General features: G+C 31.5%; 1 protein-coding gene across 1 annotated transcript; it reads left to right on the forward strand.

Moving 5' to 3' along the window:
• Positions 1-19,462: 19,462 nt before the first annotated feature.
• Positions 19,463-21,215, forward strand: LOC21390513 (homeobox-leucine zipper protein HAT22). The gene is made up of 3 exons (XM_010111136.2): positions 19,463-20,220; positions 20,486-20,565; positions 20,692-21,215. The coding sequence occupies exons 1-3, from the start codon at positions 19,720-19,722 to the stop codon at positions 20,978-20,980; spliced, it is 870 nt and encodes a 289-aa protein (XP_010109438.1). The 5' UTR covers positions 19,463-19,719; the 3' UTR covers positions 20,981-21,215.
• The last annotated feature ends 4,732 nt before the right edge of the window (positions 21,216-25,947 follow it).

The raw sequence follows: 25,947 nt of genomic DNA on the forward strand, positions 1-25,947 counted from the left end.
ACATCTCAACTCGAATCAGTGAAGTGAACGGGGAATTCTTTCGTATACATGCATTTTTTTTACACAGTTTTTTTGTTTTTTTTTGTTTTTTCATTCCTATCTCCCAATTTGTGCTTCACGTTCATTGTTTGGGAGAGCAGCGTCCGTTTGCATATTGCTGGTTGTTTGATTTGCGTTCCTTGAGCTGCTACCCTCTTTGGAGTTCGTCTTTGGTCATCGGCTAGTACGTTTGCATATTCCTTTTTGTTTTCTTTGCTTCCTGTTTACGTTTCTTTTGTTCTTTTTGGTTTTATTTGCTTGTGGTTTTTTCTTTTTTCGTCTTTGATATTGTTGTTTTGTCGTTTATGTTCTTTTGAATTACGTTTCTGCTGGGTTATTTCTTTTTTGAGTTTGTTATTTTGCACTGATTTAATAAAGTTTTGTCTTTTATCTTTTTTTTTTTTTTTTTTTCCAGTCGTTCAAATTTCGGATTCATTCTTCTATGTAGTTCTTAGATCATTACAGTAATGAAACATTTTCTTCATGTTCGCGAGTAAGTTGCTTGTTTAGTACATATTTTATTTTATTTTTTTATTGCATGTTTCTTATGATTCACGACTAAACTAATGAAGAGATTTTTTTTTATCCTTTGTGTCATATTTCATTTTATTCGATTCTTTATTTTAGAGAAAATATCTATAATCTATTCATTATTTTTGAGAAAATACTTACTCTTTATGTACTTTTTTTTTTTTTTTTACTTTATGTGGATTTTTTCTTTTCCATATGGTATCCTCATGTTTCCTATTTAGCGTGATGTTTTTTTAGTGATTTTCCGTGAGTGTTATATTTTCTATTTGTGTGCTCTCCATTTTCATTATTATGTCATCATTTTTTAATGAAAATACTCATTTATTTCCCATTTCATTTTTCTTCATTTGTTCGGATTTCAATGGTTATTATGTTCTTTTGTTATTACTGTCATTTTAGTTATCTTCATTTGTTATTAATATCATTATTTTAGAAAAAGTATTTTCTTTATGTTCATATTTTCTTGTGACTTTTTTTTTTTTTATTGTAATGTTTTTTGATGATTTTTCGTAAATGATATTACTTATTTGTTTTGCTTCACATTTTTATTATGATCTAATCATTATTTTAGTAAAAACACTTATTCTTTCTGTACATATTTTGGTTAGGTTTTTATTTTTTTTTTATAGAATTTTTCTTTCATTACGGACTCATTATTTTCCTTCTTTAATGTATTGTTTTTTTAATGATTTATTGTAAATAATATTACTTTTTCCTTTACTTCATTTTCATTATGGTTTGATTATTATTTTAGTGAAAATATTTATTATTTTTTACATATTTTCATGGGTTTTGGGATTTTTGAAGGTTGTAGAGTTTTTAGGGCTGCCTTTTTTTGTGTTTTTAATGCGCAGATAGTTTGTGCTTTTTTTTTTTTTTGTTTTTTTTTTTTAATGCGCAGATAGTTTGTGCTTTTTTTTTGTTTAAATAAAAGAGTTGACTTCTTACTAAACAATTTCATTAAATGCAATTGTTGTGGTTTTTACAGTAGTTGACTTTTCTATATCAAAAACCTATAATGTTTAATGTTCAGATTTTGTCTCACTTTTCATACCTTTTTGTCGTTTAATTATTTCTTTTTTTTTTCATTATACGAGGATAAAAATGTCTTTAAAGATGTGATAGTCGATAGTTTTGTAAATAAATGAGAAAGTATGAATTTTTTAAAAGAAGGTTCTCAAGAGTCAAGATCTGTATTTATGTAAATCACTCTATTCTCAAATTATAAACTATTTTTATTCTAAACATCCATAGCTAAACCCTACTTTTCACTTTTGAATAACTATTCCAAAAAATTATATGGATGTATGTTTAATTTTTTTTACTATTTGTTATATGATTTTTTTTTTTACTTTTTGTTTTTCATTTTGTGATCATATTTATTTGTTAATCTATCTTTTAAGCAAATTGTTTCATCTTTTTTCATTTTTTTTAATGTTAGATTACGTTTTTTCTTTTTTCTTTTTTTAATGCCGATTGTGCTCATTCCTCATATCTTACTGCACGTTTGTTTATTATTGAGCCCAATCAATATTCAATTAATATAATGCAACTTAGTTTAAGTTTTTAATTATTTTTTATTTACTTTTCTTATTTCATATTTTTAGTATCTTTTTTTTGTTTTCCTATTGAACTTAAAAAAAAAAAAAAAAAGGCTACGCCTAAAGTTTCAATAAAAAAATAAATAAAAGATAATATTAAAGTAATAATTAATTTTGGTGGGGTGTGTAGTTGGAAGAAAATATGGAAAATAAAGTGATCAGTGGGTATAAATTAGGGCCGGCAATATGGGTCACGACTCGAAAACGACACGAATTTTGTGGGTTAGGGTTGAGAAAAATGAGGTTCGGGTCAGAATTGGGTCGACCTGAAATTGACACGAAAAATACAGGTCAATTTCGGGTTGGACCCGCCTAACCCGAACACGACACGAAACTCGTAAAAAACTAAAAAATACATATATTTTTCATTTCATATTTTAAATTTTATTATGAACTTGTGATATCATGATAGTTATACTCAAAATCTTATACTATTATTTGCTTAATTTCAATGGATGTTATTGTAATTTAGTGTGTTATGAATTTTAAGTTATTTCTAATATGTAAAAAACTAAATAAAAGTATACAATTTTCGTGTCAATTTCAGGTTCACGGGTCAATTTCGTGTCACGGGTCATTTTCGGGTCGTGTCGTGTCAGCTCGTAAAGTGGTCGTGTCGTGTTCGTGTCGCGGTTTTTAAAAAATTTCGTGTCACGGGTCGTGTTCGGGTTGACTGAAAATTTAAAAAAAACGATCAAAACACGACACGAACACGACACGTGACACGAATTGCCACCCCTAGTATAAATAAAAAAAAGGGGATGTAAATAAAATCATCCTCAATGATTTTATAAAAACTAATTAGGAGTAATTTTTAAATAATAAAAGTGTGTAAAAAAAATTTAGTCATTTAAATATTATATAAGGTGCGTAAGTAGACCATGGTATGGTGTAAATATAAAACTCAGAAATTAGCGTTGGCTCAACCCATTAATGGTAATCGCCTGGCGAGGATATTTTAAAGCAGCATATTCTTCTTGAAGTTGGCACTTACAGCACGAGACACTTTTTGCTCAAAAGAATCAGACGTTTGACCTGATGTATGGTCACAATTCTTTAAAAAGAGGATTTTTTTTTTCTTTCATTTCAAGAATTATAAACAGAAGAGCTATCTAGCTGCTCCTAAACAGTTGGAAATTTCCTTGTCTCTTACTGTCTTCTGATTTTTTTTTTTTTTTTAAAAAAGGGTTAAAATTGCTTGAATTTTGGCAAGTAACGTAAGAATAAAAATGGACAAATTACATGTGTTCCCTTTGAACTATAACCATCATTATAAACCTCATTTTAAATTTTAATTTATAACATCTGTTCTTTTGAACTTCATAATTGTTGTAAAATTTTTTCTCCTCTTAAATTTTTAATGGAAAATAACACTGGGCACTAGTGTAACTGACATTGAATCTAAAATTACAAAAATACCCTTAAACAATGAATTTGGGGAGCACTCATGCATACAAAAGCAAAAAAAAAAACACGCATTAAGAAAAATGATCTGAAGGAAAAAAAAAAAAAAAAAAAAAAACCTGCAAACCCAGTTAAATATCAATACTTCAGAAATCTTGGCTTGCTTCCTTCTCCATTTCACTTCTTTCTTGCTTTCCAAACGAATTTCATCCGCCAGCAATAATAATGTAGGTTCATTCCATGATTATTTGTACTTGAGTCTTTAATGATTGTTTCGTGTCTTACTACGACTAAACTGTTTCTTTTATTTTCATTGTAGTGAAATTAAACTTTAAATACATTTATTAGATGTTATAATCAATCTTCTGAGCTTTGTTTCTAATTCAACTGTGCTTCTCCTCCTTGTCGTCAGATCGAACTTCCAACACCCATCGCGAAATCAAGCCACCTCTATTATTGCGAGGTCCAGGCCCCTTCCGTCGTGATGATCGAGTGTGATTTTAAATCCGTTTGAGTATGAAGTTTTTTTTTTTTTTTTTCCCCAGATCAGATCAGTAGTTTTTTTTTTTTTTTTTTTTTTTTTTTTTTTTTTTTTTTTTTGGGGTGTTAGATCAGTAGTTTTTTTAGTATTTAACATGATTATTTTTTCATATATTTTTTAATTATTTTATTTGTGGATTAGGGTTACGTTTAATGATGGATTTGGGTTAAAATAAATAAAAATGACCTGTAATGAATTAAAAACTATGTTTATTGTTACTTTTTATTATAATGCCCTTAATTTTGTCAAAAACTTAACAAAATAAAAAATTTTGTAAAATTTTTAAAATTTAGAGAGGACAAATATTACAAATTAAAATTTATGAGACATTTTGTGATAATGATTATAGTTCGGTAGAAAAATGTTTGTCCAATAAAAATACACCAAGCATCTTTTTGCAAATAGAGAAAGCATCTTTTTCTTTATTTTGCAAATATCTAAATACCATTTTTTTGCAAGTAAATATACTTTCTCCCTTATCTCACAATTGTTTTTTTTTTTCCTTACTAAAGAAGAACCCTTTTTTGAGAGGCGAGGAAACGTTTGGTCCGTTTCTCTCTCCATAATTACCGATGTACGTTTTCTTTTTCCTCAGGTGGAGAAAAGTTTGAGTACTGTACGTTTCAGTAGAACTACCACGTGTCATAAATCTATTGGTATATTCTTTTGGTGGGTCCCAAGAGATTGGAATGTGAACCACAGATCAAATTAGATGCCACGTGTCTAAATTTTATTCGTTAACATTTACTGGGCGTACATGGCTGCGAAGCATGGAACTCTACAGCGCTTCATCGTGGCCTACAAACCACACCACGTGTCATCATCTCATTCGATAGAAGAAAAAGTGGCGGGGCCCACCAGCAGTGCATTAAGGCTCCGCTCGTTCTTGGATGCGCATCCTTTAGCGCGTGTTCGCCACGCGACAATCGAGAGAGTGAGAGAGAGAGAGATTGTCTGGAAAAGAAAGAGAAGAGTCGTGGGTCGCGCCTGAGAAAAGAGAGAGAACGGTAGAAGGAGAGGGAAAGACGTGGGGGCCCACGTGCAAGAGAGTGGGGAGGGGGTGTTCTGTATGTTACGAGAGAGGCGAAGGGGGACCCACCCTTTTAACCTTTTTTGTCATCTTTATTTTTTATTTTTTTATTTTTAAAATCTCTTTCATTTTACCATTGAAATTTTGATACAGTAAATTTTTTTAAAAAATAATCACATCTCATTTTTTTATTAAAGTAAAAAATTCTTACATAACATCACATCAATTCTAATTAAAAACTTGAATCATCGAACTAAACAGACCCTTAAATTTTAAATTTTATCTTTATTATTTTTAAAAATATATTAGTTTTTTGGAAGGAATATTACAAATATTTATTTTGTATTATTGTTCTATTATTATTATTATTATTATTATTATTATTTTGAGTGATTTGTGGTTTGATTTTGTTCGTTTTAATATCATTTTGTGTTAAAATTTGGATACCGTTGTGATAAAAATGCTATACATAATTCAAAAAAAATAAAATATTTTAAATCACACTAAAATAAAATAAAATAAAACCTTACTAAATAAAAAATAAAATAAAATAGAATTAACTTAAAATGCAACGATATAAGTAGGCATGTATCAGCATAATATTCACCGAAAAAAGAAAAAAAATTGTTTCTAAAATAAAAGTAAAAGAAATTGAGAACCCATTAAAAAAATAAATTATTTATAAACTGTTTAATCTTTATTTGTTTATAAATTGTTTTGTAAATAAATCATTTATAAAACTTATTAAATTTTTTATAAATTTTTTTCCTCAGTCTTTTGTTTCAGATTTTTTTCCAGCTTTTGTCTTTATTTTTTTTATTGATATCCTTTTTTCTTAGAGGCCCATTTCCAGTGGAGTTGGCGGTGGGCTTAGAGGCCTCAGAGCCACCAGCAGTAGCAGCGGTGTTGATTCCGGACCATTCTTTGCACAAACAGCGCTGGGCTTCCTGGATCCGCTTGTAAACCCATATCACGTGCCTTCCGCAGCCGCCCCACGTGGTCTTCCCGCAAGCCAAACACCTGACCTCGTAACACACGATGATTGATTCACCACAGGGCACAGAAAGAAAACTGACTAAAGACAAGCAAAAAAGAATAAACTGAAAAGATTGATACATTGATTGATTCTTAAGCCTCTTTTTTCAATGGGCGTTTTGAAGGGTCTATGGGCCATGTTTAGTATTGGTTTTGAACCAGTCAAAAGCACTTTTTTAATAAGTTGGGTTTCTTTTTGTGTTTGGTAAAAAAGTTAAAAAGCAATTATGAAAGAATTTGTAGTGCCCAAGAAGCGAAATCAAAATCTATCTGTTTCTGCTTTTGGATTGTGCGGGCAGCAACTCTTCCAATTAAGTGAGTTTTTCAAAATATCTAAAATACCCTCTATTGTGTTTTAAAATATCTGGAATAACCTTATATTCTATTACTTAACTCCCCATATCTTTTTTTTTTTTCTCATAACTCTGTATCCTTTCTTCCTTAATATATATATATATGTGCGTGTTGATTAAAAAATCACGCACAGTAAATGCGTTTTTTTTTTTTTGTGTGCGTGGATTGGGTGATTATAAACTTTTTAAAATGTGCCTTACAGCTATTATTCTAGGCACGTACAATAAATACGTTATATACAAAAACCACGCACTGTTTTTTAAACTTTTATTGCAATTGTGGCCTAAGCTCTTCATATAATAATTATCATGAAATAAAAACATGTGAGACAAAATTTGGTTAGAAATAATGTGTTTAAAGATATTATTTAATTACTTTTAAAAAAGATATTTATTTAACTTCCCTAAAAAAAAGAGACATTTATTTAACACTAAACTAAAATGAATCAACATTGGAGATAAATATAACAAGATTATAACATATATATAAATATATTAACATTCTCCTACATGTCTATTTTGATCATTTTAAACACACACATCAATTTAATCTTATAGTTTACTAAACATTACAATGCTATTTTTAGAACTTATAGCACTTTAAAAACTACGCTTTACTAAACACTCATCCACTTTACAGCACAATTAATTTTTACTTCAGCACAACTAAAAGTACTTATTCTAAATTCTACAGCATTTAAGTCATTACTAGCAAGTAAAATGGTTTAAAAGGAAAGTAAAATAGCATCCTTTTTAGGACGGTTTTATTTCCATTTTTTGTGACAGTTATTTCTGCTGATAGCTTGAATAGTAAATACTACATGTGCCTAGGGCGTTATAAAGGTTAAGCATGAAAATTGTTATTTTAGTCCGGTCAAGATAAGCATACCGGTGGATTATCAAAAAAAAAAAAAATGATAATTAAAAAAAGGTAATTAAGAAAAGGCTAACTATTGCAGTGAGAAATGCGGCAAATGCCCCGCCAACCCGCCGCTCCTCAGAATTCAAAAGACATTAAAACTAGGGCTTGAAGGTTGGATTCATGATTTAATACCCACAGCAAAAATAAGAATCAAAACAATTTCGGAAATCACTAATAACGATGATATATGCTATTCGTCACTTTGTAGGCTATTGTCGTATTCCAATTTATTGTCGCTTTTACTTTCTTGCCCCTCTAACGTTGATATCTATTGCATTTTCTGTCGTTTCTTGGCTGATGATGTTTTACACGTCATAATCTTTTTATGTTGACGTCATTTTCAATAGGTTCCCCCGATCTATCGTCTTTCATAGAATTGGTCAAATTTGGTAACGTGTAGCTTTGCATGATTATTGTCGTTTTCTTTTTTTTTCCCCTTTTGTTTATCTAGTTTGATGTCGTTTTATGTTGAATTCGTTTGTTAGTAGCTGTCCTGTCTTCTTTTCTAACCAAGAGAGACGTAGTCCAAGCAAAAAAAAAAAAAAAAAAAGGTGAAAGAGATGTAGATGTCATTTCCAAAGCCTTTTCCAGTTATTATTGTTTACTGGTGTTGATGTCGTTTGTTCATCGATTATTCCCCTCGTGACATGGGCAGTACGTTGGCGCTAAATGTAGATAAAACAAAAGGGAGGAATAGTTTATTTTTAAACTTTAGGTATAATTTTTCATCTTTTATAAGTGCAAACAACTATCTTTTTTTTTTACTATTCAAATCCAATTTTAAAATTGGGAATTATTCGGAAAATTAAGATTATAACAAGGTGGAAAAAGAAATAAAAAGCCAACTCAAAGCTTGGACATTCCAAATATTATTGTTACTGGTATTCGGTAATCCTCTTGTGCGTGGCGGTAACATATTGTTCTCGATTTTTGTAGTTGTCGATTTTCTGAGCAACGACAGCGTTTATTAATTGTATAAGATTGTCATTTAATCAGATTGGCGTCGTTTATCTTATTCATTGTCTTTTTTTTTTTATTTTGTGGTCGTTTTTCGATACTTTACAAACTAATTGCCGACTTTCTTGCTGTCTCGTTGCCTTTTTCTCCAGTTATTCTTGGGTTTTTGGATTGCGACGTCATTTTTAATATTTTTGCTTTTATTCCTATTTTGCGATTCAAAAAAAAAAAAAAAACTGCTGTCGTTTTTATTTAGATGTCATATTAACCTTCATTCTGATCTATTGTCGTGTTTTGATGTTGACCGCTTTTCATTTTATTAATTCGAGCTTTTAATTTCAGTTTTGTTACAGTTAAAAGTTCTCACAAAAAGTCACATTTAACTTTTTCTGTTACAGTAAAAAGCTCTCACATAAAATTACATCTCAAGTCGAATTAAAAACTCAAATTTACGAACTGAATGAGACCTTAATTTTCTTGTCGTTTCTCGTAAAAATTTTCCTGGCTGTTGTCTTATGTCGTTTGTCCTGTATTGTCATTTTTGCTTTGATCGTCCTCTTCTCTCCTAGACGTCGTGGTGTACATGACTGGCGACCGACGTCTGCAGTGTCAAAAACCTCTCTCCTCTACTTCTTTCGTGTTATTTTATTTTATTTTATTTTTTTTCAAATCCTTATAAAATAATGCCTAACGTAGAACTATCAAAAGTCATGACATGTTTACATTGCCATGCGTGCGTTTGGTAAATATGCTTTGCAGAAATTAACGTGAGTGCCTCGATAATCAATAACAAACTAAACTCCCAAATTTTGGCAATAGAGATTTAAGCGAAAGGAAAAGATTGTATCTTTACAATTATAATATCATTCTTAGTTTATTTGCTTTGCTACGGACGCTAAAAAGATAGAACTAGCAACCACTCCACACCACTAGGATTGGTTTATTTGTCAATTTAAACTGGTCGTCGAAGTCTGCCACGAACCCCGGCGGATTATTTTATTTTATTTTATTTTCCTTTTCAGTCGGTGTTGCTAAGTTGACATTTAGAGAACGTTTAGTTTATGTATTCAAAATCATGATTCAGAATCATTCTCATTTTACGTGTATTTTTTGTGAGAGAAAATACTGTAGAGAATTATGAATCATGATTCAGAATCATGGACGAATATAAAAAACAAACGTCCCCTTAGTTTCCGTCATTTTGAATTGGATATTAGGAGGATTAAAATTTATAGGTGCTTTTTAGGATTTTTTTTCATACCTAATGTATTCTCTTCTAACTCTCTAAATCTTCGTACCCAACAATATCAAGTCCTAAAATTTGTCCACTAACTCCTCTACTCTTATTTTTCCTTGCACTCTTCTCTCTTACTGGTATTTTTTTCAACATAAAGACGTAAAGATTTGAACTCTATTCCTTATAATGGAGTTATGTATGAAATTACTGTTAAATTATGTCGAGAAAACACTTTAAGTACAAAGTTTTTGGTTCAAGAGGAAAAAATTAAACAATTGAAAGGACAAAGATTTGTGCCATGTTTGCACAATATGCTTGGCATATATAGATAATTGATCAACATTCAAACGAAAGTTTCAACCCATCCAAGTAATAAATCGATAACATATAGAATTCTCTCAATTCGTAATCCATTTAAAAACATGTCTGTTAATTATAAACATTACTGAAACGAATGTATTGTGCTTTGAGAATCAAGAACACCGCGATTGAAGAAGCCAAACGTACAGGAAGAGGAAAAAGAAAATAATAAATGTGTAACAATTGAGTTTTAGAACGGCAAATGCGGGAAAGCTATTAGCACAAAAAGGACAAACTCAACACCATTTTTATATCACAAGTGAACATGGTCTCGTTCGTTTTATTAGTTAGAATCACAACTCAAATTTTTATTATAATATTTTTTTCTTACAAAAATTTAAATTTAAATTTTTTTTTTGTTATAATATTTTTTATAACATAAATTTATTTTTTTAACTCAAATTCTCAATTCAAACACCACGAGTGAAATGAACAAAGCCATTAGCCACATTCATCCATTTTTATATGTCCAATGTTGTTTTTGTTTAAACTGGTTGATTATTAAAAAAAATAAACGACATAGCGTATTACCATTCACCACCGTTTGACCATCCAGTTCTCGGACGCCACATTCATTGATTTGACCTCCATAATTACTAGTGTCTTGCATTTTCATGTAGAAATGTGTCCTCATTCAGGGAATACAACTCAGAAAGGTAGGGGACAAGGAGCTGTACGTACGTGTCGTGCATGCTTCAATTTGCCTCTCTCCACTGGAATTTTTTTGATTTTTTTGGATTAGATAATTGTTTGCTGACTGGATCTTCAAAATAGAACGTTAGAAATCTTACAAGGCATACTTCAAAGATCATGTATAGGTTTTTGAGGTTTTGTGGGGGTTCATTCTAGTGGGAATTTCTTAGTGACATTTTTTTTGTTTTGTTTTGTTTATAGATGAATGTAACATTTTATTTTAATTTGAATACGTCCAAGCATGTATAACTCTAGAGATAAACATGTGGTGCCATCCCCTGACCATGATGTTCGTCATTAAACAGCCCATATAGTATGTCTGCCGGTTGTTTTTATTTATGGGTACGTACTCTTTTTTTTATTTATTTTTTATTTTTACTTATAATTGATCTAAGCCGCAAAACTTTTGCAAGCGTCGCTGATTAAATTCGCCAGTTAAGTAAACTCGTACATCCGGGCATTACGGAAATTTGATTAGTAACAAAAAATAACTCACGACTTTTTTTTTTTTTTTTTTTGGGAAAAAGGAGGAAGAAATGAGAGTGGAATAAATTCATGTCAAATATCGGGAGCTAACAAATTCCGTACGTCATTTTCATGTGTACGTTTCGCTTTGAGGGCTTCTAAGGAGTCGTCATGATCAATATGGAGGGTGATCGTGAGATGGGAACTGACCTTTCCGTCTTTCTTTCCGGATATCTCTTAGTTAATTAAGGTCTAATTAATTTCACTGATTTGAGTTTTTAATTTTAATTTTATTACAGTTAAAAGTTTTGATAAAAAGTTATATTTAAATTTTTTTTACTACAGTTAAAAACTCTCATATAAAGTCACATTTCAATTCAAATTAAAAATTCGAATCGATAAATTGAACGAGGCCTAAGATACTCGACAGTGTAAAAGAGGTGGGTTTTTTTTTTTTTTTTTTTTTTTTTTTTGGGGTTGGAAACGTAAAGCTGAATTAGTACTAGTCAATTCCTACACAAATTGTTTGTAAGGAGAGAGATTAATGGTAGAATGACAAGCAATTATGGAAGTGGGGCAAGCGGAAGCTTTGCTTTTAGAAAAGTCGGTGAGTGGATGGCTCATGATGTGCTCTATATGTCATGAAAAATGAGGGCATTGTGTTACTCTGACTAGACTTTCTGTTGTCCCACTTCGAATTTATTCCTTACCACCTCCGCAAGTGTCAAATACATGACATAATTTCATGTTGACATCAATATATATGAAACTCAATTTTATTATTCATCATTCAAGGGGGGAGAGAATTATTCCTTTTACGAATTCTACCCTAAACCCGTTTCACACCACTATTTTGTAGAATTTTTCGAAGTCATTTTCTTTAATGAAAGTAGGATTAATTCATTGCCGACGGAACTGTCATCTCTAGTATTATTGGGACCTACTTTTGCAAGGGATTTGCTGCAATCTCTCTCTTTATTCAACTCTTTGCCACATACAAAAGCTTTATGCTATTTTAATTTGGTAGAGTGGAAAAGCTAGGAGAAAAGAAATTGGAAGGGGGATATTTGAAGGGAAAAAAATGAGAATTTTGGGTCATCTGGTAGGGAATAAATTGAAAAGAAAATAACTCCTCAATTTATGAGATCCACCATTTAATTATTTCTCTTAACTTTGAGAAGAAATTAAAGACAAGTAGAGAGAAAATATTTCATAGAACAAATAGTGTACTAAATAGTTATTTTGACCAATTAATTATTCACATTCAACGTTCATTCTATATGAGTACAATTATAAAATTAGACATTTTTTTTTCTTCTTTTCTAGCTACCAAATAACATGAAAGAAAGACTTCTTTTCTTGTTATTTTTCTCACCATGATATTCTATTTATCCTTTTTAATATTGTGTAGTGTTATTGTATGATCATTTGATGTCTCTTAAAGTTAAAAGAGAAAAAAGAAAATAAATTTTAATCAACATTGGCATAAAACTGTTATAAGTTGTTGGCATAAAATTAAATTTTAATCAACAATGGCGTAAAACAATTATTATAGGTATAGGGTCATGATCTACTCCTCTCTGAGATTAGATAGAAAGATAATGATTGCGTTAGATTACAATCTAAACCCATTGTAAAGAGAAATGAAGACAAAATGGTGGCTTTTCTTGATATGGGCGGTTGTTGGTGTGGTGTGGGAAAGAAAGCTAGGGAAAAGCCAAACAAAGAGCACAATCCTACACTCTAACTGGTCGGATGGCCTTAAAGCCCGGAACACATCTGAAACCTTATCTCCAACAACATCTATCCGCTCAACCCTCCATCATTGCCTACTTGTACGCTTAAACTCCATTATACAATCATCACCATCATCATCCCTTTAGAATCAAATTCCCCATCATGCCAAATCATTTGTGGGTCCCCTTTCCCCCTATCACTTGCCGTGCCCTCCGTCGAAATGGAATCACCAAACCAATTGGAGAGCTTCTCACATTCGGGTATCGGCCACATCACGTGTATGAAATATGGGATATTGTACATGTAATTAGTTCTTGAATTTACACATAATACAATAGAGAAAGGGTTTGAAATTGTTTAAGAAAAAACACACCTCTACACACGCATGTATTAAAAAAATAAACTGAAATAAAAATAATAAAAAGAACGCAGAAGATAAAGATTTATGTGGTTCGAAAAAATTTTCTACATTCACAGCAGGAGAGAGAAAAAAATTCTCAAAAGGATGCACTCAATAAACTTTCTTACTTCTCTCTCTATCCAAAACCCTACACCATCATCTATCTCTCTTCTCACTTTTCGCTATTTTTCTCAAAAGAATGCACTCTTTCTCTGCATGCTTTCTCTTACCACATAAAAAGCCTTACAAAAAATACTTATTTATAGCTCATTTTATTTATGAATTCTTAATGAGCTACAAAATAACATTTGTCCAAAAATAGAAAATAGTAACTTACCCCAAAAGACAAAATAATTTCTCAAAATCAATTTGAGGCACTTACTTAACAATTTTCACCTTAACCCAAATTCTCTCAATTCACTCATTTGGGTATTCAATCTTGAACCCCCGTCTCAAAGCACCCCTCATGGATGGGGTGACAACAATACAAACTTCAATAAAAATAAACATGTGTCAAGTTCAACTCTCATCGACATGAGAAACTGTCTTATTCTTCTTCTTTAAAGCATCTTAAATGTCTTAAGTCTTCACCATCTTGTCTTTATTATTTTCAACTATCATTAACATCTTATTACACTCTTTTACTCATGTCATTTCTTTCACAACTGAAGGAGATTCTTCGTGACTTGGCTCCACTTTCAGAATTTTACCTCTTATCTTTTGTTAGTATTCTTTTGACTAATATAGTTATTTGATTAAATTGAATATTAATTAAGATTAAGGGGTAAAAATCTAAACTCATGTACTCTAAAGGGTATTTGTCTCATTTCCTTTTTAGAATATTATTGTGATAATTTGATCTTAATTTAAATTTTTATTTATTTGGCTGCTAAGTTTAATTTTTTGTCTTTTATGTTGTATTATAAATTTGGTCTGTGGTCACAAAATTAATTATTATGTACTTATCACGTGATAACTTAAGATTTTACCGAAATAAATACATGAGGAACAAACTATTATTTCCAATGTTTTTACAAACACTGTAAATTAAAATAGACCCTTTTTTAAAATATGTAACTATCATGCAAAGAGCTGACACCTGACTATCTGCATTAAAATTTAAAAATTATCACCAATTTGAGAGTTAATTGAGGACCAAACTATCAAAAATATAAATCTCATGACTTAATCGGTCGAACAAAATAAAGAACTAGATTTTTACTTCTAGGAAAATTTAAACATGAATAGCGCCAAAAATCTAGATGGCATTACCATCAAACTTTAAATAATAGGTACGTCTAATAGGATTTACAATGAAGTTATTCTATACTGTTGGGATTTATTTCCAAATTTGTGTATTGATTGTAATCAGATTTGATTGGCATTATTTTGAGAATGCTTGGCTGGTTGATTGTGTTTGAAAATAGATGTGCAGCTGGCTAGCTTTGTATGGAAGGTTACTAAAAGATCCGGAAACTTATTTTAGTTTCTATTTTTATAAGTCAACTATTGATTCAAAGAAGGAAATTGATTTGATTGATTCTTGATTGAGATTTCATAGCTGGATGATCTTCCTATGTCGCCTAAGAACGTGTCCAGGTTCGTTTATCAGTTTTGGGAAGATTTCAGAATGAAAGGAGATTGATTTGTCTGGTTTTGAGAAAGTTGAACGTAACAGCTATGTTGCAGTTTTGTTGCAACAAGGATCTGCAACAGATTTGGTTTAGCGAATTAATTGAAGATGTGTCAAACTATTCACAGCTTGCTTATTTATTGAAAGTGTCCCTTAAGTCTGTGTACGCCTCTTGATGAGTTTTTGCTGGGTTGTGAGACATGGGTGAGCACTTGTATTGAGAGAGATGATTTGAGTGTTTTTCGGGAGAAAAACTTAGTTGGAGGGATTCCAATGTTAAAAGTCGAGGGGATCTCGCTGTTCAAGTCCATTGAGAAATTGCAAGTTCATAGGCGTATTCTTAGAGAGGGAGTCTTGGGTAGATTAAGTCCAATTGAATTGTAAAAGAGTTCTTAGTGGATTGTTCATCATCTGGGTGTGACCCCACGGAGTAGGGTGTTACCGAACCGCGATACTATTTCTCTCATGTTTTTTTATTTTATGTTTCTGTATTATTCATATTATCTTATAAAGTGTACGGAGTAGGGTGTTACCGAACCGCGATACTATTTCTCTCGTGTTTTTTTATTTTATGTTTCTGTATTATTCATATTATCTTATAAAGTGTTAAAAGACTAAAACCGGTACTAACATATACCGTTCACTTGAATAAAATAAAATAAAATCTACATTGTCAAGTTAATCTATATATATTTTCTCTGACCAATTATTTTTTCCCCCTTATGAACTTTCTATCATCTACTTAATATAGACCACAAAAATACCGTTGTTAAAAATAAAAAAAAAAATAAAAAATAAAAAAAAAACTTGCTAGGTACATGATTTGATGGTACAAATTAGTGAGACATATAGGATGGAGACAAAGCAACATTAATATTATTGATATATTATTGTGGATATCTTTTGTTTAAAATCTAAGCTTTCGACCAATTTCTTCCTTATACTTTGTCGTTTGGGTTAGCGATGGATTACGAATATGCTTTTGTTTATTATTCCTAATCATCCTACTTCGGTGATCTACAAAGTTTTATTTATAATTAATTGGTTTGTCCTACGTACTGTCAAAGTCAATGCCTATCTATTCGCACTAGAAAGCTTGCCGATGAAGGCATGGATATGATCCTATCTTAATATATTGCCCCCCCTTAATCTAACTTTTCATGACCTAACATGTGGACATTAATCACTTTTCCTAATTATATGTTTATATTTATGTCTTCGGCGAACTATTTTCTTGAAAGGAAAAGAAAATTACCGCTAACCTAAAGATAAAAGGTTCATACACATTACACCATAACGGTTACATGTCTTATCAGAAATCAGAATTTTTATATCTTTAATCTTCAATTATGACTCACAAAAAGGTGCATTGAACTTATAGATTCGTCGGTGGATCAACCGTACGCAAAAAGATACCATGATTTCCGCCATCAAGAATTTTCCCAAAGATGCTCTTAAAATTTAGATAAGATTGGGAAATCTAGCTAATTTTGCATTTCACACCTTAGGAATTGGATCCTGTCTTCAACTAAATATAAAGAGACTTCCATAAATTTTAAGTAAATTAAAATAGAAAAAAAAAGTTTGAACGCATTACCCAATTTGCATTTTCTCAGTTATTCGCTATGATTTATTGTTCAAATCCTCAACATCAACCTTTATAGAGATACTTATGAAGTCTCCAAGCGAATAGTATACAGATAATCGACATTATATCACATTATTTCAGAAAGAGATGGGAATTATATAGTCTAGGGTTCTTAGATCAAATTAACAGAACTTGATGAATTAGAAATATATTGGACAAAGATCTTGAGAAGAAAACGTCTTATAAATTTAAGGGTCAAAAAGTGGAAGGAATTTAAATTAAAAAAGATACCATTTCCTCAAAGGTTGTTCATTTGCAATAATATATATATATATATATATATTGCTTGAATTTGTTACATTGTTTTTTTTTTTGGAATTTCTCTAATATTCCTTATTTTTTTACGGATCTGTATTATTTTTTTAATCTAATTTGACTTTTGACTAGATTTAATACAAATCTGACGGTTGATAAGCGAAAAAAACTAAGAGGGAATACGAGAGAAAGTTCTTTTTTTTTTCTTAATTAGATATTCTTTAAGACTTAAGTTTGTCAGAATTTTTTTTTAATTCTATCAATGTTTACATACATACATAAATATATAAATATATATATATATAGATATCACTTCAGTAAAAAAAAAAAAAAATGATATTCTAGTACCATTACCAATCCTTTACGAGATTTCAATTTCAACGGTGCCTCTTCATCAACGTAACCATATACATGCTATTATATGATTCACTATGTGTGGGCCCCGTTTTTATTATCCTGTATTTGTGTATGTGTGTGCGTTCGTGTTCATATTGTACATATTCATCTACGTACCGACTTTATTTGAGATTCTGAGAATATAAAATGCAATATCTCAAGCTCATCATAATAGGAGCATTGGGAAGATGCCAAATGCCCAGGAAAAAAATGCTCTACCTCTATTTTCAGTTCATATGTATAAAGCAAGATATACAGAATTCATGAGTGACAATTTGCGCACAATTTGGTGGACTTTTTGTGGATTGACATGGACTTCAGGTCAGTCGGCAGGAACTTAAAATTACAGGGACTAAAACCACCCGGAATATTTTATTTTATCTCCTTAAATTGATAGCCAGCTTCATTAATTTGACAAGAAAGCTAACAAATGATAATTATGATCGTAAAGAGGAATACAGTGGTCCAAACATTTTTTTCTTTTTTTAATTTTCAAGGAACACCAAGCCCCCACTCAATTTATAAAAATAACAAAAAGTACAGATCAAATATATGCTAAAAATAAAAGGAAACCAAGAATTAACTAATTGAAACTTTTAAGTTAATACATTTTTTTTTTTTTTGAAGTAGATGAAGAGAGGGAGAATGATATAACACGTTCCAATGAGGTCGGCACTGTACTAAGCAATAATAACATTTGTTAATTTCCTCAGCTCAAGGAAATAAGAAATTTTCTTTTTCACTATATATATATATATAAATATAAATAGCTAGTATTATGTAAATGACGTTTCAAGCATGAACTGATAAGTTTCTTTTTTTTAAGGGTAGAAGTTTCTAGTAATTGTGATTTCTTCTGTCGGCAATTCAGCAGTATTGATTACATGATACGTACTTAAGCCTCGTGATAATTGTATTGCTAATGTCAGTTAACTGTAATCATATTTCTCTATCAAAACGGCTTAATATATATATATATATATATATAAAGACGCAGGGAAAGCTCATGCAAAAAGTATATCATCATAAAAATTAAAAATGTTTTTCCTTGGTTGAATTAAAGTTGATTGCAATGTGTCAATACGAACTAATTTTAAGAATCTAGAATAATAATTAATCTCGCATCTACACCTCTATCTGATTTTGTTAGTGCTCTAACCTTCTTTTCCTTTCACAAAATTAATCGTAATGTCGTACTTGATAAATAGCATTTTTATTTTGTTTCTTTCTCTAAATTCACTACTGTAATCAAGTGTTTGTGTATCTTTTACAACTTCTTAATTTGTATCGCGTGCATGCTGATGTATGACTTGGTTCCTTGATCTTCTCTATTGTTTCGTGACGCTCATGATCCAAAAGTATATTGACAATATAATGTAGTCAATAGTCATAACAATAAAGCATGCATGTATCATGCTGGGATAGCAGAACTGAAAGCATATTCAGATCAATTTTAATATTTGTCTACTCAGACCCGAATTATATTGGCTTTTATATGCCGCATTCATGCTAGAAATAAAACCCAATACATTCAAATCTACGGCTCCACTTATTTGATTACAAATATATATGTATGTACAATTTATATACATTACCAAACAAAAGAAACAATTACCTAGAAAAAAAAATTGTTTATTCAAATTTTCATGTTTTTACCTAATTAAAACCATATACAACCAAGTATGCTGAATTTCGCACCAAAATAGTATTGAATTGCAAAGTGAATTTGTAGTTAAATGCAAAATTTACACCCAAGCGCCTATGAGATTTTAGAATGTTATCATATATTTTATTTTTAATAAAGTTTTTGCTTCTAGAGAAAAAAAAAAGAATGCTGTCATATATGCATATATATATATATATAGATAATTTCTAAGGTTCTGTTCATTTCACCGATTCGAGTTTTGCTACAGTAAAAAGTTCTAAAAAACAGTCACATCTAACTTTTTACTACAGTAAAAAGCTCTCACATGAAGTCACATCTTAACTCGAATTAAAAACTCAAATTAACGAAATAAACGGACTCTAAATTAAAGATTAATAATAAGATATCATTAGAAAGTTGGAAGAGAAGGTAAAGCATGCCTAATCATCATTTGCCCTTTCCATGTTAGGCGTGCTAATTGTGCACACCAACATTCCATGTGGTTCCACGTCTGCATGCCATCCCGTTTCCAAAGATTTTTAATATTTAACACAAATTTGGATACCGGCAAGGCAAGGACGGAGGCACTCATTTTGCGTTGTTTGGTCAACCTATGAGGACAAAGCGACATGGGAATTTAATAATTATTAATCCAACCAACGCCAGATTCGTTTTCGTTAATATCGTTTTTAGCCCCCACATCCCACCATTTTAACTCTCTCCTCCAATACTCACACACATATTATTATATAATATATGTATATGTACATATTGCTTTCAAAAGTGCGTGCTGCAATATATAACACCTCGCTAGCGCTATAGCTTTTCAGACAAATAATGGGTTCCGATCATGGCGTTTGCAACACTGGCCTTGGGCTTGGCCTAGACTCCTTCCACCACAAAGCAGATCATGATCATGAAGATAAAGCGGCGTCGCTCATGAATAAGTCGTCAGGTCTTCAATATCACGAGAGCAAGAAGAAATTGTGTCTGAGATATGACCACCTATTGCCGTCTGATCTAACGCTTGCCCCATCAGATGAAGGATATCATCTTCAACCGGCTGATCAAAATACATCTAATTCGGAGCTGATCAATATCCGGCGGGCCTCATCGGATTTGACGTCGTTTTCGAATTCCTCCACTACTGTGAAGAGGGATAGAGATATTATTAGCGGTGAAGAAGTAGAGATAGAGAGAGTAGTGTGTTCGAGAGTAAGTACTACTAATGATCAGGAAGATGAATTAGAAGGTAGTCCCAGGAAGAAACTCAGGCTTACTAAACAACAATCTGCCCTTCTTGAAGATAGCTTCAAAGAGCATACCACTCTCAATCCGGTATATATATACACACACATAATATTAGTATATCATCGGGAACCAATTATATATATCGAAATTACTTATATATACCTGTAAGCTAATGTTTATGAATTTGTGACTTTTTTGGGGGGTTAACTAATTTCAACTTGTGTTATGTTATGTTTTTAATTTATATTATATATATATATATATCAAAATTTCTTATATATGTTAAATAAGGTGCTTTTTTTGGGGTTAATAGAATTTTTTATTTTAAATTTTTGAATCATATTAATTACAGAAGCAAAAGCAAGACCTGGCAAAACAACTGAATCTACGGCCACGACAAGTAGAAGTTTGGTTCCAAAACAGGCGGGCCAGGTATGTAATTGATACGACTTATTAAGTTTTTTTTAATAGAAAGTGTTTTTTTAATATATATATATACATCAAATTAATTGTAATTATTTAATCACATATCCCTAGATTTAATTAACGTATACACAGGACTAAGCTGAAGCAGACTGAAGCTGAATACGAGCAATTGAAGAAGTGTTGCGAGACACTGACGGAGGAGAACAAAAGGCTACAGAAGGAGCTGCAAGAGCTTAAATCACTGAAGCTGGCAGCGCCATTTTTTATGCAGTTTCCGACGTCGACAACGCTCACTATTTGCCCATCTTGTGAGCGGATTTGCGGAGGCGACGGCGGCGCCTCTTCCGCGAGCTCTTTGCTGATTGGACCAAAGTCTCACTTCTCCAATCCCTTCACTACTCATCCCTCTGCAGCTTGCTAGGCATATCCAAGAAGATCAGACAGCGCTGTACGTTCATATGTATGATTATGATTAATTAGCTCCGACGTCATAGATATATTAATTAAGGGAGTTTCTTTTTTTTTTTGAAAACTTAAAGGTTAGTTTTGTAACTACTTGTAGGAATCTACACTTAATTATTACATATTTGTAAATATCAATCTAGTTAAGTGATCAATATTTATGAGCAATATTATTTCCTATATACATACATCATGAGTACTTTCCATAGCTAAATACGTGATTCTCCATGTTAACCCTTGAGAGCACTTTTGGATGGCGGTTTGACATAGAATTACTATTATGCCCTGCTCAATACACAGATACATAACACACATAAACTTCCGGGAAAGTTGGGGCTTCCTCCGAGGGTGGGGCATCGACATATCTTCTCAAGAATGGAGGGTTTTAGACTTTAGTCTTCTTAATGAATTCATTGCACTTTTTTTTTCTCCCCTATTATGGGTTGAATTTGATTAAATGCGTGCAGTTGCAGAGTAGAAATTAGTAGTGAATATGTGCAGATTTAGCTTTCCTTCATCATTAAAAGTAATAAAGCGCCATATTAGAGAGAGAGAGAGAAGAACGAAATACTTACGAAGCGCCCTTAATTTCATTAGACTCTGAACTTTCGGTGCATTGGCCTAAGGTAGGATTGAGACATACACGTGGCAATTTTAGTCTCTATAATGTATTAAGATTTTAATTTCTGTCGGACGTTAAATAAGTATAATTTATACGGCGTCATCAAATTATAATTATACTATATATTGTCCTCACTAAAAAAAAAAAGTAGTAACTCCACTACATTAAATAATTCGTGTACGTGTATATGATGTATCAACAACTAGTATATGTACTTTGGCGAATTTCTAAACGTAAATTTCTCATGCTCTCTTAATTAAATATTTCCATTCAAGTTTTTATAACGACATAAAAGTATTTATTTGAATTTGAAAATAAAATTTATTTAAATTTTGAAAACTGATATGACGGAATCAATACATATTTCTTTTCTTTCTAAAAGGCGCACAGTAGTCACCATCCCAGATCATAGAATTAGTTGAGGCTCTACACGTGCATCAATTGATAATCTAGTTAATCTTAGCTTATAATAAAAGAAAGGAACATTTAGCAAAAAATAAAAGAAAGGAATATAACTAGATCTGTCCTTTCAGGGACGCGTTGGGTCATGGCTCCAATTATATGATTGCCGGGTCGAACAGTCTCTTTCTACAAATTAGTTCTATTTAATAAAGTAGGCCCATTTCCCTCGTCTATCGTCCATGCAAAACATTTAATTATTTCGCATCCAACGATCATCTCATGAATTTTCTGTGTTCAGTTTCTATGCGTAGGTATAAAAAAACGATCAACTCAACGTATTAGGACATTGTTCAGTTCGTTGATTCGAGTTTTTAATTCAAATTGAGATGTGACTTTATGTGAGAATTTTTAACTGTAACAAAAAAATTTGATGTGATTTTTTGTGAGAGCTTTTAACTGTAATAAAACTCGAATTAAAAACTCGAATCAGTAAAATAAACGGGGCTTAAATCTTTAATTATATATATTGTTGGGTGCCTGTTTGACTATGCCACCGAGCATTGTTCGAGAGCATGCTGCTGAGAAGACACCGCCGATACTCCGTCATCGACGATGTCGCCGAACATGACAATTCTGCCGTCCCCGATGCTCGACAACCTCTGCACCCGGATATCTTGCGCCAAATATCATCTTGCAACCAATCTCTTTGCCAAGCACTTCCAATGTTAGGGGTCCATATTGTGCTCCCTATTATCCGTACAAGGGCAATCCTCACCATTAGATTGGTCAAGTACGGCTAACAAATTCCCCTACATCTGACAAGCCTATACAACTGTACCGATGAACCTCCAGCGGCTGGGGGGGGAAAACCCGGATCGGGAGGTAAAACCCGGATTCGGTAAGAAACTATAAATACCCCCCAAAGCTCATTTATGAGGTACGGATACTTCTCCACACCTACTCATTGTCTCTTCACTTATTGCTCTCAAGCACAACACTGATTTGAGCATCGGAGGGTCTCTGTCCGGCACCACACTGGTGCCCCAACTGATCCCGAGCCTCACTTGTCTCCCATGCAAAATAATCAAGTCGACACCTCGGGAAGCGAAGCAACCGTCCAGAAGACCCGACTAAACAAGATCGGGTCGGATAAGAATTAGGATAACCTGACCAGCGCAACCGCATGTGGGTGTTGAGTCAGCAAAGACATCAACATATATCATACTTGATATCATGTGTTTCTTATGAAAATAACAAAATAACAAACTTGGTTGAGAATAATTATAATATATTCCAATATATTTTTAAATTTGTGTTACGGAATGGTAATTTGTGCCACCCTTTCTTATAAGACTAAGCTTATTTCTCTGGAGGGTAGTGTATGTATATTAGTTTTTAGGGAAAAAAGATAAATATCTTTTAAAGTGTATGAGTCTGAATTTTTATCTCTTAATATTAATTAATATGTTTTTTAGTCAAATAATTATATTAATCAAAAGGATATTAATTAAGAATAGAAGTAAAAATCCAGATCCATACACTTTGAGGGTAAGTTCAAACAATTTTTTTTTTTAATGCAACATCTTATCTGATCTCCAGCTTTCTCCAGTGAAATAAACAAGAAAAAGGATCAGCTATACTTTCCAACTCTTGCTTGTTTGGTTTAATTAGTTTATCTGTTACTATTTAACTTAAAACTATATATGTGAATCAGATCCCACTCGCACAGAGATCTAGAAAATTAATCGGAATAATTTCCAGTCTAGCTTAAAAATATGTTTGGCTTTTTTGGTAGATCGGAAATTACAAGCTTGTGTGATCTGGATTATGAAATGTAAATAGTTGTTTCATACGGAAAGAAAAGGATAAATTTAAAATGAAGACTAGACAAAATATATAAAGCAATATAACACGCGTGTTCTGTGTTCATGGTACAAATTTATTGTTTTTTTTTTTAATAGAGGTCTGATTCTGATATAATTGTACTTATTATTTTTCTTTTCCTAATGGATACATCAAATGCGGTGAAAAATATGCAATAAGAATATTAATTTTGTTTAGCTTTGTCTCTTGATCAACACCCGTCATCTCATGTCAATTTGCAATATAATTCTATGATAATGCTATATAATTAACATCTCTTTTTGCGCTATTCCAATAATTGGATGGAGACCTAGTTGGAGCTTTAAGTTTGCGTGGTTGATGACGATGTGAATTAGGTAGGCTTTTCGCCCAATCGGCATGAAACTAAACTCTGTTTTTGAAAAAATATAATAGTATGTGTGTGTATATACACACACACACTCAAGTATAAACTATCACCGCCATGACAATTCCAGTGTTCGTTAAGTCATTGCATGACTCATGTACTCATGAATAAAAATAAGGATTACGTGCTACTTGTAAGTTCATAATAATAAACTAGACAATATTTTATCTGCAATAATAATAATCTTGTTCTTCTAATTCTCAGCAAATATTCAGTTCCAAATATTTGTAAACATCCTATGTGTACTTTTTTAGATTGGTTTTTGCATGTCAGTTTCGTAATATATCATCTCAAGTGCAAACGCTTAGCCAAATAAAGAGAAAATTATGAAAGGAGAAAAAAAAAAAGAATTAAGGCGTATTATTTTTTTTTCTTTATCTAAAAAAATTGATTAGTATTCGTATAGGATGAGGAGGTTTCGTACCAATTTTGTTAAGATGTCATTTTCCTTCCTTGATGTTGGTCACTTATCTGATTCATGCAAAAAGAGGAGAGAAAAAAAAAAAAACATGAATTAGTCATGTGTTGGGTCAGATAAAAAGGTACTGCGAAAATGATGTTTGCTCCTATCTAAGCGGAACCACATAAAAGATACAAACACAACATACATGTATACATACACATACATATATATATATATATATATATATATAATATGTGTATATTTGTCTGTGGTGTCAGTGTGTGATCTTCTTGTGAGAAGTCTATCATGCATGCATCACTTCACAGAAATAAGATAGCTACTAATGGAGAATGACTCAAAATTATAGTTAACACCCGTTCCAAGTGCTCAAGGCTACGTTACAAGCTACTTGAAGACTATTTAATATGTACCTTATTTATATATAGACACACACACACACACACACATATATATATATATGGATTTATCTATGCACATGATATATATTTTATATAGCTATGTGTCTAATATAGATATGCATACACACAAAAGGAACATTAACCACGAAGTTTTATATTTCAAAATTCTTTTCAGATGACTTTTGACGTATTATTTTGCCAGTCGACTTTGAGATATTATTTTAAAACCACTTGCGACATCTTATTTCTTTGCAAAAGTCGTCGTGATAAACATACAGGCTTTTTCTTATTTTAAAAATATTAACCTACTTTCACCCAAAAAGAAAAAAAAAATCCAACCTACCCTCAAGATATATATTATTTATCCTGTAAGTGCGTATCTAAATATGTTAATATTGCTGACCTCGGCCCGGTATGTTAATTTGTTTAGCCCACCAAACCGCAGGTAACCTTTGCTACGCTTTTTCCTTCTCCATGCCACTACCATATTGCATTCGCTCCATTAATTTTTCCAACCGAGTCATTGAAATGAGATGAAGAAAAGAATTTAATTATTAAAAAAAAAAGATGTTTTTTCTATCATTTACTACTTTGTTCTCTTCAATAATATGTTCGTCTATACACAATTAATTTGCAGAAAGTCTTAATAGAAAATGAGATGATAAGAAATGCAAGATTTGTATGAATGTACTCAATTGTTTGTTAAAATGACCGGTTTCATCTTTTGTAATTATGAGCTGGTTTCGTGATTTTACAAGGACAATATAATTAGTAAAACCCCAGAAGTTTAACTATAATAGGGAAAAAAAAT

The sequence above is a fragment of the Morus notabilis genome, unplaced genomic scaffold (assembly GCF_000414095.1).
Source record: "Morus notabilis unplaced genomic scaffold, ASM41409v2 Scaffold991, whole genome shotgun sequence".
Classification (NCBI taxonomy): domain Eukaryota; kingdom Viridiplantae; phylum Streptophyta; class Magnoliopsida; order Rosales; family Moraceae; genus Morus; species Morus notabilis.

Bases quoted from the DNA above. Each gene is read 5' to 3' on its own strand.
- LOC21390513 (XM_010111136.2), top strand. From the start codon at position 19,720: ATGGGTTCCGATCATGGCGTTTGCAACACTGGCCTTGGGCTTGGCCTA. The intron at 20,221-20,485 runs GTATATATATAC...TATTAATTACAG, and splicing joins AGCATACCACTCTCAATCCG to AAGCAAAAGCAAGACCTGGC. The intron at 20,566-20,691 runs GTATGTAATTGA...ACGTATACACAG, and splicing joins TTCCAAAACAGGCGGGCCAG to GACTAAGCTGAAGCAGACTG.